Below are 13,188 nucleotides of genomic sequence, written 5' to 3'. Positions count from 1 at the left end.
TTAGATTCCTGTGAAATTCTCTTAGGTTGGGCTAGGGTGACAAGGGAGAAGTGAGATTTAATTGCTATTAAACTGTGGTTCTCAATCCAATAGCAGGCCCTAATATTAAGTTTAATGTGTCACAGTCAGTTTTAAAAAATGAAAAATCTTAAAGTTCCTAAGAATTCTTATGTTTTTAAAAAAATACATGCTCATGTGTACATGGGCCATGATGTGATCTATTTGTTTTCTTTGGATCCACAGTTAACCAAGTGTGGTCTGTATTAGATAAACCAGGGGCAACGCAAGCAGGTGCTGAGCTGGGGACGAGAGCATCCCCCACGGGCCTCATCCAAGCTCCTGGAAAAACAACTCCAAGGACCGGGGGAGGGCAGGGCTTTTTCCTTGCCTTTAAAGGTTGCTAATTGTTGATTACACTTCAGCTCATCCTGAGCAACATCCTCCCCCTCCCCTAACAGCCTCTCATGACTAAAGGCTCAGCTTTCACTGCAAAAATATTATTCTGAGCCATTATTTTCAACATCTGTCCCATTTCCATTCTGGAATATTCATACACATCAATTATCCCTCTGTGGCAAGAATAAGGGGCTCTTGCACTATGGTGATAAATACATTCAGGAGGCAGGGACATGATGACTTGCACACAGGAAGATCTGCAGCTATTTCTTTCCTTATTGCTAGAACTTGTCATCTTTAGATGAAGGCAATTTGCAGCACTAATGAGTGGTCACCAACCTTTGCCCCTCCACACTAGCAAATCTGGTACATGTTTGTGTGTGTGCAAACCCATTCACACTCTCTCTCTCTCTCACACACACACACACACTCCCAAGGCCCTGCTCCCCATCTCACTCATGGACTATGCTTAGATTATTTTAGAAAAAAAAAAAATCATGGTTATAACTTGCTTCAAATAGTTCTGGGCTTTCTTTCCTCTGATTTCCTATGAAGCAATTTGATAACCCAAGAGTAAAGATTTTCTATAAGCAAAGCTGGGCTCTCAATGCCCAAACCTGTTCAGCCTGAGTCTCTTGGGTGGCAGGGAGGAAAGAGAACAGAAGTTACCTAACAGGCATTCTTCACATAAAAGAAAATGCCTTTACAATCACAAGATCAAAGATATCAGAGATAAAAAGAATTCAGCATCTGGGGGAACCGTCCAGCGCAGGAAGAGCATGGGACGGGACGAGCGGGTGGGAGGCTCTGATATGAAAAGTGTGGCTCTCGTTCCTGACGCCAATGAGCCAACAAGTCCCCCCATACTTTCCTACACTCTGCAGTTTGACTGAAAAGTGCTCAAGAGTTTGTTTTAAAATGTGAGCCTTCTCTGCAGGTTTGCCTTTCACCAGTGTTACCATATACTGCCTGTAGCCTCCTGGCCCCATCTTGGAGTGAAGAGATGAGCAGGGCAGGGAGGCAGGGCCAGGCATTCAGAGGCATCCCCAACCTGGGAATTCCATTAATCACAGGATGCTGAGAGCTAGGCAGGACCCGGGCAGGGTGCCCAAAACCCCAGGGAAGCTTCTCTTTCAACCTTCGCCTTCTGTTTGACAGCTGAGGAGAGAAAGTCCAGAGTGCCAGTCCAGTTCTCTGCTTTGCTACTTTCCAGGGTCTGGTTAAAATCATCCCTGATTCATGGACAAGACAGGCCATTCAGTACCATGGCCTCAGCATGGCCGCGGCAGAGAGGGCTGCCACTGAGCGTCAGGACCCTCCGAAACAGAAAGAAAGCGATGCTCTAACCTGATGCTACAGGAAGCAGCAGTCTGTGGGTCAGGCCTGCCTTTGAGAAGCCTCTCCTCAGAGCTGCTGCTATCTCGGCTCGCTGGCCCTGCCTGCTGGCTACTACCTACGTCCTGCCTCAGAGGAGCTGAGAGTTTTAACAAAGCGTCTGGAGAGTAAGAGATCCAATGGCTCCTTTATCCCAGTCGTGGCAGAGAAGGGGGACAGGGTGGAGAGCAGGCTCGCTCCATTTAAACAAATAATGATGCACATTAGCGCTTCATTAAGCATTGGCTTTCTCCCATTACTCAAGCAGTCATTTGGGGTGGTGAGCTTCACATCAAACAGGCTAGGAAAAGAAATGCATTCATATAACAAGATCAGGCCCATGGGGCTCAGGATGGAGGCTCAGCCATGTAGGTCGGGGCTTGGCCTTCCCCTCATTGCCAAACCTCCAGCAGAATTCCGACACTCACTTTCTCCCAGGGTTTTCTGGAGAAGGTCGTGCTTGGCTTGTAGCTTGGTGATGAGGTTCCTGCCCTCCAGGTACTCCTTCATTTTCTGTAAGGAAGGAAGAGAAAGAGCAATCAGACTCCTGAAGAAGAAGCAGAAGAAGAAAAAAAAAATCACATATGCTTAGCTGTACAATTCCCTTTTTATAAGAGGGCATTTGGTTTCTGACCCAATTTCTACTAGGTGCCTTTTTTATTTCTTTATTTCTACTCGGGCCCTGAGCATCTGGACAGCTGCTGATTTCCGTGGTGGATGAGTAGCCTGCTCTGTGTTCTCCTGGGAGCTAGCTCCACACTGGCTAGTGTATGCAATTGTCTCTTAGAGCCCCTCAACCATCTCTTTCCGTTCCACCGAAGAACAGGGGGGCGGGGCTGGAGTGGATGGACTCATGGAGCCCAGATCCTCTTGGTGTGAGGACACACACCTGCCACTTGTCACCTCCACTGACATCCAGCTGCACCCCGGCCCCTCCCAGGGTGTATTCCAACACATCAGGAGCAAGGCCAACGGTAGACTCAGCCCCTGCCTAAGCTGCAACAGAGCACGCACAACATCCTCGTCTGAGCCATCTCTTAATCAGCTCCCTCCTCTCTTCTGCCGGGAGTCTTGGTGGAGAGCTTTGGATTTCTGAGCTTTCAGAGAGAGGGGCTGCCGTTCCCCACCTGCATATACACATAATGGCAGTTCTCAACACAAGATGAGGTTATGGAAATGCGCTCCCATCTGTTCTGTCAAAATACAATTGCAGTGCTTTGCCTTTTCTGATCTGACGTCTCTCAACCCTCGCCTGCCCAGGGAGAGGCCCGATTTCCCTGGACAATTCATCAAATCTTCAAAACAACCCTACGAACTCTGATTATCACTGTCCCCATTTTACGGATGAGGGCACCAAGATTTGGGGAGATTAAACAGGCTGCTCAAGGTCAAACAGTGAGTGAGCGGTGGAGTCAGTATCCAGCCATAGGTCATTTGACAATTTGGTGCATGCGCTCAACCATCATGATGGCACACTCCATCCATTAGGGTGCACGGCAGAGAGAGAAGCAGAACGAAACTTCAGAGTATCAACTGTTTATATACTCGGGGCAATTCAAGAGTTTTCAGAGGCCCTTAGCACATATTGTGCCATGTGACTTGCACAGGAACTCTGCAGAGCACATTAGGGAAGATATCGCTGGTTGCTTGTTACAGATGAGAAGATGATCTTGGGAGAGGGGGCTGAATTGCAGATTGCTACCAGCTAGGAAGTGGGAGTGCCAGGCCTTTGGAGCCTTAACCCGCTGTCTTTCTACACTACCCTGCAGCTATTCATGGGGACCATCATTTGCCTTGGTTGTCTCCTGCTGCAATGGTTCATCTGCTGGGTCGGGGGTCATCTGCCCACATCTAAACTCAGAGGCAAATCGGCAGTGTTTCCCTGGGTATGATCCGTGACTCACTGACATAGCGGATGAGGGAAAGTGGATAAAACATTTTAAATTGTAATACTTCTGTCCTTCTTTCGATGTAGTAAGCAAAAAGTATAATTATACATCAAGCCTCTAATTTTATGGCTATTACCACTTAGGATGAAGGCAGGGAAAAAAAGGGTGAAAAAATGTGAATTACTTTTAGTCTGTACCTTTTTGCACAGTGTAAACTTTTAACCAAGAGTGTGTATTTCTTCTTTCTCTCATGTAAAAACGAAGAAAACATCTGCTTTCTCTGGGATGCACATCCTGGCTTTCCCATGCTCCCCCAGATGCCTCTGCCCGTGCCTCTGCAAATTTCACACGGCCCTGGCACAGAGGGTTTCTGAGTCGTGTGTCTTTCTCTCCAGACTGCCTCTTCCCTAGGATCAGAGTCATTATTCTTTGCATCCCTGATGCTTAGCACCCTGCCCAGCAGACATGCTTGAGGAATGAGTGAAGAAATGAACAGCCTCACTCTCCTCTGATAGAACCTTCCTCGGCGGTCACAATCCAAGCCCCCCAGTGTACCCCTACTCTCTCCATTAAGTCTAAAACAAACAAAAACAAACCCTATACCAAATAATTTCTGTTGCTTTAGCCCTGACCTGTTCCCTCTGCTCCTTTGAGCCTCTGCATGAGAACATCTGCATGACAACAGGATCCCTTGTCACCCTCCCCTTTCCATCTGCTCCAGCTGCCCGCTCACCTGCTGTCAGTCTTCCCTGGGTGATGCCTAATCCCCAACCAATGCCTAATTGTGGGGCTGGGAACAGCACTGCAGGGCCCAGAGGTGAAAAACCTGCAGGAAACATCTACTGCTAACATCTGAACCCTCAAAGGCCCCTCTTTGGAAGGTTGTCCCAAGAGACTCTAAAGGTTTCCTAACGAGGAAAAAAAAACCTCACCAAAAAACTGTAACCCTTAAGACAAAACCAGACTGCTCAGAAAACAGACAAAATTCTCAAAGGAAATGGATGCAAATTCCTTCCTCTCACTCATGTTTCTACTTGTGATTCTGGAAATCACTTTTTCATTCATGTCACAGTTCACAAGTTAACTCTGGCTGTCACTTGGTGAACCATTAAAATAAATAACAATCTGATAAAGACATATGATGGATCACCTTTCAGGTTCCATGAAATCCTGAAGGATCAAAAACTATGTCGAGGTTGACCTGCATCCCTAATAGTGGAAACAACGGTTGGAAGTTTTCCATCTAGGGAAGCTGGGGGTGGGAGGGAAAAACCATCCCAGAGTTCCTGGGCACATTGTCACCTCCCTCTCCCGCCTGTTATTCAGCCCTGGTGTGTATGAGACAGAAGCTGGGAGAAACGACCTGGCCTTTACTGGCAGAAGACTTCAGATGCTGACAGGACACACAGAGAAAGGAGCAGAGGCAGCTGAAGGGAAGGAAGGCATAAGTGGCTTTCTGACGACTTCTGGACACCCGCCGGGTCTCACATAAACAAAAAGAACAGTTTATGTGTTATCTCCAAATCCCTGCCTTGGTCAATAAGGGTCACTTGCCTCATTTAAAGCAAGTTCTGACACAGGTAATTCATTTCTTTCACTCCTTTCCCTGCACCTTGCTCCCCTCCCAAACATCGAAAAGTAAAATCACCAACCTTGAGTTGTCATCAGGGGAGAAGAGAAAGGGCAGGATTCTATTTTAGATCACCAAACTAAAACCAAGTTCCTAATACACAGTCTGACCAGAGACATTCCCCTACCTCCACATTTTACACTATTATGAAAACTGAGAATTTCTTCAAAAAGTAGTAAGGGAGGGGGCGCGTGGGGGGCTCAGTCATTAAGCATCTGCCTTCGGCTCAGGTCATGATGCCAGGATCCCATGATCCCGGGATCCTGGCTCAGGTCATGGTCCCATGATCCCAGGGTCCTGGGATCCAGCCCCGCATCAGGCTCCCTGCTCAGCGGGAAGCCTGCTTCTCCCTCTCCCACTCCCCCTGCTTGTGTTCCCTCTCTCGCTGTCTTTCTCTCTGACAAATAAATAAATAAAAATCCTTAAAAAAAAAAAAAAAGTAGGAAGGGAGGCAAAGAGTCTATGGGGTGGTCTTGTTTGCCACTGTGAGCCTTCAATTCCGTTTTTACGATCTCATTAATTTATTCCTTTTTTGTTAAGATTTTATGTATTTACTTGAGAGAGAGAGCACATGAGAGTGGGGAGGGTCAGAGGGAGAAGCAGACTCCCCGCTGAGCAGGGAGCCCGATGCGGGACTCGATCCCGGGACTCCAGGATCATGACCTGAGCCGAAGGCAGTCGCTTAACCAACTGAGCCACCCAGGCACGCTCATTAATTTATTTCTTAATAATTCCTAACTGGTTATTAACTGTTGGCAATGAATTTTATTTATTGAAAAGTATTAATGTAACAGTTTTTCTCTTAGGGCTTTTCCTCCCTGATATACATTTCTGTTGCAGCAAAATGAAAGAGTCTTAGTTGAGATATTGTAGTCCTACTGCTTACCTTGGGCAAGTCACTTACCCCCCTCTGAAAAACAGGGATAATAATATCTTTTTCCCAAGGTTGTTAGCAGATGAAACAGGATAATGAGCATGACCATGATTATAGCACGCAGTCCAGCCAATGAGCAGGTAGTCAAGAATATTCCTTGTACCTGAATCACCCACTCAGACAACCTAAAAACACAACTTCCCTAAACCTCTTTGCTTTGTGCTAATATATAAGGCAGCTGAATCAAAACAGGTTTCTGGCCTTTAAAAAAAAAAAAAGTTAGAGGCAACAAGAATGCTTTTCCAACTTAATTTAAAATACCTCTTCCCTTTAATACCATGGCAGTATAAAACTCATGGACCTTGTTTATGCCTTGGATTTTAAAAAAAATACTATTTATTTATTTGAGAGACAGAGAGCATGAGCAGGGAAGAGAGGGAGAAGCAGACACTCCACTGAGCAAGGAGCCCGAAGCGGGGTTTGATCCCAGGACCCCGGGATCATGACCTGAGCCGAAGGCAGACGCTTAACTGAGCCACCCAGGCGCCCCTATGCCTTGGATTTAATCTGTGTGAACTAAAGGCCTTAAATGCCCACTGCTACAAAGGGGTGAGGTGGGTGGGAGGAGGGAGCCGTGTCTAGCCAGCCCCATGCACAGAGACAAACGAATGTCATTCTGGGGTGGTTGCTTCCCCACCATCCAAGCACACTGACCTCTCTCTCCTCTTTGTCAATTTGTAAAGCAGGAAACGGCTGTCAGACAGAATATGTGATAGAGCAGACCTGCAATCGGCAGCCATCGCCCCCTTTCACTGACAGGGTAGGGGCTCAGTAGGTACCTACTTAGCACACATTTCCTAAGTGCCTGTAGGAGAAGACCAAGATAAAAAAAAGATCTTGGACCACACCAAATCTAGGTCTAGGGCACTGCCCCAATGGCCAAGGTGCCATCCTGTCTCCTATGTTCTTACCAATTCTGTGCCCAAGGATTCAGGCAGTTTATCTTTATTTTATCAGCCATGACCTTTAATTCCTTCTTCACTCCTTCCCCCATACTCCAACCCCCATACAGGGAAATACTTAGGAGAAATGCCAGCCTTACAAGGTTTTGACAACCCTTGGCTAAACAAAGGAGCATGACTTCACACAAGCTGGGAATTGGTTAAATAAATGATGGTACATCCATTCATACGATGGAATTCTGTGCAGCGATTTAAAAAGGAGGCAGATCTCTTTGGACTAATATGAAAAAAATTAAGTGAAAAAAGCAAAGTGAAGAATAGCATGAGTGGTCTACTTTTATTTATACTTCTCTTTATTTGATTTCATTTTATTTCTAATGTAATTCTATTGCATTAAAGGATAAGTCGGTGGTTGTCTACACATAGAATATCTCTAGAAGAACACAGAAGAAACTGGCTTCAATCCCTGGCAGAGGGGAGAGGAAGTGAGGGTCAGAGAAGGGGGGGAAGCGTGACTTATTTTGTATGCTCTTTTGAACTCTTTGTATCTTTAAAACAATTTTTTTTTTAAATTATTTTTAACAAAAAATTTAAAAAAATTATTAAATTCTTTTTAAAAATTATTATTTTTTTAAACAATCACAGTTAAAAAACAAACAACAATGGGCTAAAAAGTAGACACTGCTGGATCGTGTGTTATAAAAGATGAGTGATGCAAACCCCAGGAGATCAGGAAACATCGCCTCACTTAGGGCAAAAGAGAGGAGAAAGCCAGTGGCCTGAGACCAAATGACCTGAGTTTCAGTTTTATTTATTTATCTATTTAGAGAGCATGTGTGAGCCGGGGCGGGGCAGTCAGTGGTGCAGAGGGAGGGAGAGAATCCTAAGGACGCTCCACACCCTGCGTGGAGCCCATCAAAGGGACCGATCTCGTCACCCTAAGATGAGCTGAGCCAAAATCAAGAGTCAGACGCTTAACCCGTCATAAGCCACCTAGGTGCCCCCAGAGTTCTAGTTTCAGCTCTTGCTGAGTCCCTTGGAACAGCTACGCAACTGCCCTGGATTTGGGAGTTTTTTGGGGTTTTTTCATCTTTCAAATGAGAAGGTTGGTTAGATGATTTCTAAAAATCACTGCAAGCTTTTAAATTCTGTGCTTATTTTCTTGGGACTACTGCAAATGACTGACCTTTATAGGATGTGCTTCAAATTTCCAATCGATGTCATCTGGGCAGATCAATCTGATGACAGCCGAGAATGGCTAGACAGCTTTCTAGCAGCCCTCTGGGTTGCTAGGCACACTCCCTACAAGTCAAAACCATTGTAAGGGACCTCTTCGCAACTTTCCAAGAGAAGGGAGCTTCTAGGATGCGCTACTCTGATGTTTTTGAAGGACACAGAAAAAACCAGGGGCAACGTCTGTGGAGACAACAGACTAGGAAAAGCACATCTGCAGTTCTGCGGGCCTCGTGTGGTTTGGCAAGCACAGGCAGTCATGCTAATATAATATGCACAACCCCCTTTTCTAAAATGTCCATTTCACCACCCCCAAGAAGGCCTTTTATCATGAAATGAATTATTTGATGCATTCCCAGCACCAGTCACGAACATGATGAATTCTCTTATACGTGGATTACTACAGAAGCCCAGACAAAAAACGTTCCTGTTAGCTATGGAAATTTGCACACAATTTTGATAAGTAGCACTCCAGCTACAAAAGGCAGGAAGTGGGCTAGGGGTGAAGGGGTGGGCAGGATTTGAGAGGTCACCGGTTTGAATATGGTCATCCCTGCTCTTACTAAAGGTCAGCTTGCATACACATGTCATTGCTTCACTGAAAGCCAAAAAGTAATTCTGACGGTCCTAAATACAGACTTTTATGTCAAAATTTCTTATTTAATAAAAAAATGGAAATCTTCTGCAATGTAATGAGATTGGGTCATTAAGTAGTGTTATATCTAAGCAGTGCAGACAGACCAGCCGAACAATCCTATTATTAAAAGCCTCTAGAGTGTTCAACAACCTCCCGAGATAAGAAAGCTTGGGGTGGCAAGACAGCCCTCACGACAGACAAGAAGTCCTCGTTCTGTCTAGCTGGGGCTTCGCAGGCCTTTATGCTTTGCAGAGACTGCTCTTTCCTCAAGGAATGCCATTCTCTACTTAATTCACTGCCTGGTTCACTCATCCCTCAAGGTCAAGCACAAAAGTCACTTTGTATGTGATGTTTCACCAACTCCACCCATCTTGGCCACCATTCATGTGTGTGTGCGTGTATGCACCGAAAATTTTTCATACTTATTTTTTGATTGCAAAAATCAACCTACTGTAACGTTTAGAAACATACAAAGTGAAAAAGGAAGTTCTCCCTTCGGATGCCTAAATCCATCATTCCCCACTTCACTCCACACCCCCGGCATTCCCAGCTTTAGCATCGTGCCTGGCACATAGAAGAGCCTTGATAAGTCATCGATGAGTAATTCAATAATGACTAATGAATACACTAATACTGACTGTAGTGACAATAAATTTTCAGCACTTACTGAGCACTAACTACAAACCAGGCAGTGTGCTAAATATTTTGCAAAAAAGGATGAATGGGTCAAAATATCATTCTGTTATTTCTCTGTGCAGATTTTTGTATTTCACTCATAAGTATACTTAAAGAATGTTATGATGAAATGAATTGGAAAAATATTAATCACCTGTTAAATGAAAGCAGATTATAACATAATATGCACAGCCAATATCCCACTTTTTATAATACATTTTAAATACATATTCACATAGATGTTTGTGTGTGCAGAGGAAAAAAAACAGGAAGGGAATACATTAACACTCTTATCTCAAGGTAGTGCTATTGTGGATGATTATTTTCTTCCTTTTTGTTTCTAAATTTATATCATACACGTTTTGCTTCATATAACAAGAAAAAAGTTATTTTAAAAGAATAATACTGTTAAATCATTCAAAAGCCTTCTCTAGGATTAAAAAAAATGTGAAGAATTCTTAGTTTAAGTAAAAAAATAGATTTCTTTTTTTAGAGAAGATAGCAAATCACTAGTGTTCTTAATGGAGAAAGGGCAGTGTTCAAAGAAGAATTAAACAAATTGTTCCAGTTGGAGGAAAAATTCAATTTACTGCATGCAGACTGTGTTTCTTGACTGAAAAACAAGTTAATCCCTCTCATTCAGAATCAGTATGCATATTCACTAGCTATATTTCATCTCACATCTGCAAATTTAATTTCTCCTTTCTTGGTTGTCAGAAGATGAGAAAATAAATTTTAGTCCAGGCAATGAATCCTACTTGGCAAGCTCAAAATAACTTAATTATTAAAAAGCAGCACCAAAGAGCAGCCAGCAACCTTCCGAAGGACTGTTAACACAACTTGAAAAAAAATCGGGTGCGTTTGTCTAACAGAAGAGTGGGAGATACATGGATAAGAAAATACAGTGTTTTGGAATTCTCTGCAAACCAACGACACTGCACATTACCTGTCCTTTTGAATTTTAGTCATAATTATGAAAGATAATTTCCTATCACCAAAATTATAAAAAAATGTCACCGCATCACCTAGCAGAGATTATCAACTTTAGAAATAAGAGAGGTGTTAGCCAGAATATTTGGATGTAGCTCCCAAGAACTAAGAAATAAAGATCTCCTTTCGTGACCCCCCCTGTGGCTGAGAAGGAAACGTTCCAACAGAAGCCTACTAGATGGTTAACAAAAATTCTTAAAAAAAAAAGTCTTCTGGGGGAAGGAAAAAAAGAAAATTCTTTTTCTTCCTGGCGGTGTACGTGGGAGCAGCCTTCTCTTGGGGGTCCCTGTTAGACACATACAGCTTAGAGATATCTGTGTCTTAATTGAAGTTGAGGAATGGTCTCCGAATATGCCCAGATCCAAATCAAGATATTCAAAGACTGCCCTTCCAGCACCTGACAAGGACTCTGGGTTCCAAGTCTCCCTGTGGGCTGTGGGCACTCTTCCAGAGCCATTGAGCCCCCTCACCGTGAAATAGAACTGCTCGGTCTCTTGCTGGTTGGCTCTCCTCTTAGCAATGCTGGGCTTGCTCATGAAGGTTTCTGAGACCGTGGACTTGACGGATTCCATAGAGTTGCTGTACTGGAAGCAGTCGGACACGTCAAAATCCTCAACAGTCACAATGTCCTGGATGGTCTGCAGAGTGGCTTCCATCGTCTTCTTTACCTGCCACGACAAGGGCCAATATAACGCGTGAGGGGCAGGCTGCAGAGGGGCAGGTGATGGAGAAGCTGGGAGGAGTGGGAGAGGAGTGGCTGGAGGGGACCGGGGGCTGCTGTCAGAAGGGGCAGCTCTGCTCCCCATCAGACAGTGCTGAGTGAGTGATGTGGCCATCACATGGACTCTGTTTTACAGTGCTCCTCTCTCCAGGGAGGACCTCAAAACCACCCCCTCTTCATGCTAGGTATTTGACCCAGCTCTTATATTCAGTGTTGACTTTTTAAGTTTAGTATTAGCTCTGGGCTACAACAGAAGTGCTAACGGAGAGAATAAAACAAATCCAAACCAACCTCATGATATAAAGAGCTAGTTAAAATGTGAGAGGGGCCTGCCATGCCCCGCGCGCTGTTTCATGACCTTCAACAAATCAGTGGATTTGCTCCCCAATTCGCAAACGAAGTGATCCCGCCCCCAGTCCTTCCTGATCTTCCCGGAAAAAGTAAGACTGACTGAGATGCTAGGGAAGAAATCCCGTGAGCACAAAAGCAAGAAGCTGGATAATTAATCATGCTGCTCTTTTGAACTAGTTGTTAAAAGCAAGGACACTGGGCCCAGAAGAAAGTCCCCCCTTTCTAAGAGGATGGAGATGTTTTAAGTGTCAAAGTCAAAGGCCTCTGTTTGTTTGAAAATGCTGGAAAAAGCCAGGCATGAGGGGGTGGCTTCAGAGACACAATATTGTTCACACAGCTGCCAAGTGCCATTTTGATTAAATGTGTGTAGAGGGGGAAAGAGAAAAAGCATTTTGCAAAAGCTCAAAATAGAGCTCAACCTTTGGCAATGCAAGAGCAACTTCCTGGAGTTCAAGGGCAGGATGTAGCAGAGGGGGAAAATCCAAGGCTACATTTGGCTAGGAAATGTTTGCGGCAGCCCGGACATTCTCTGCATGCTCCTTCCACCTGCTCCCAGAGGGGCAGCAAGAAAGAGGTTCAACAGGGAAACACGGAGGGTGGCTCCAAGTCTCCTAAGCAGGAAACTCACCTCCTCGTTCTCAATCTTCAGAGTGGACAGGCGAGACTGCAGTTGCTGGCATCTCTGCACCAGCTCACTCTGGACAGGCTGCTGGGCACAGAGCTGGGAAGCCTGCCGGAAAAAAGCAACACCGGGTCAGAAGAGGACACAGTTCTTCTGGTGGTTCCAGAGTCCCATTACTACTGATAAAAGTCCTCATGTTCAAGCTGTAAGCCTCAGAGTTTCTATGTGCAAACAAAAATCCAAAGGCAGCGTGTGTGAACCTCTTCCGGGACCAAAGAGCACAAGGAGGGAATGAGAAGTGGGACCTGTTTGGAAAGACCAGATCCCTCTGTGTGGGGGCTCATCCCCAGGCTGGCGCCGGGCAGGCTCTGCGGCTCCGCGGAAGCCAGCGTTAGGCCAGAGCAGGGTGCCTCGGGCAGCCCCAGCTCCACCTACACAATGCTTTGGCAGAGAGGATTTCCTGCTAGAAGTCCGAGTGGCCACCTCTCCGGCCCCTCCTTCACCCCCCTCCGTGCACCAGAGTGAAAGCAGGAGAGAAGTGGGTCAGGAGGCTAGCTTGCCGCGCCGGCAGCCAGCATGTGTTTATAAATCTGGGCCACGCATGAGAACTCTGACTCAACGAGAGAAAGTGTAAAGCCAGGAACAAGTCCACGGGCTGTGCTGGAGGGCCCCAGAGGGCATAGAATCTGGTGGAACTTGGCACTTTCAAAGAGCCATCCTTTTGCCCCAGGTTTGCACCAGATCTGTGTGGGCAAGGAGTCTGCCCTGCCCTTGAGGACTGCCGTCGATAAGCTTTTCCCTCTGGGAAAAGATGCCTCAGCCAGAGTCTCCTGA

General features: G+C 45.4%; 1 protein-coding gene across 9 annotated transcripts in view; it reads right to left on the bottom strand.

Annotated features, from left to right (window-relative positions):
• Positions 1 to 13,188, bottom strand: part of SRGAP2 (SLIT-ROBO Rho GTPase activating protein 2) — a 228,822-nt gene that overhangs the window by 42,926 nt on the left and 172,708 nt on the right. For all 9 annotated transcript variants that reach the window (XR_012375773.1, XM_025855095.2, XM_025855096.2 and 6 more), the window contains exons 9-11: positions 12,361 to 12,462; positions 11,131 to 11,328; positions 2,199 to 2,283 (exon numbers count right to left, since the gene is read on the bottom strand). Coding sequence is in view for 8 of the 9 variants with exons in the window: in XM_025855095.2 (XP_025710880.1) it covers positions 2,199 to 2,283; positions 11,131 to 11,328; positions 12,361 to 12,462 (385 nt within the window). In the remaining variant the exon portion in view is untranslated. The remainder of the gene's footprint in view (positions 1 to 2,198; positions 2,284 to 11,130; positions 11,329 to 12,360; positions 12,463 to 13,188) is intronic.

The sequence above is a fragment of the Callorhinus ursinus genome, unplaced genomic scaffold (assembly GCF_003265705.2).
Source record: "Callorhinus ursinus isolate GAN/ISIS: 27379988/994484 unplaced genomic scaffold, GSC_fseal_2.0 scaffold57, whole genome shotgun sequence".
NCBI lineage: Eukaryota > Metazoa > Chordata > Mammalia > Carnivora > Otariidae > Callorhinus > Callorhinus ursinus.
Note: the sequence above shows the minus strand (reverse complement) of the source record. Positions and strands in the feature narration are given on the sequence as shown.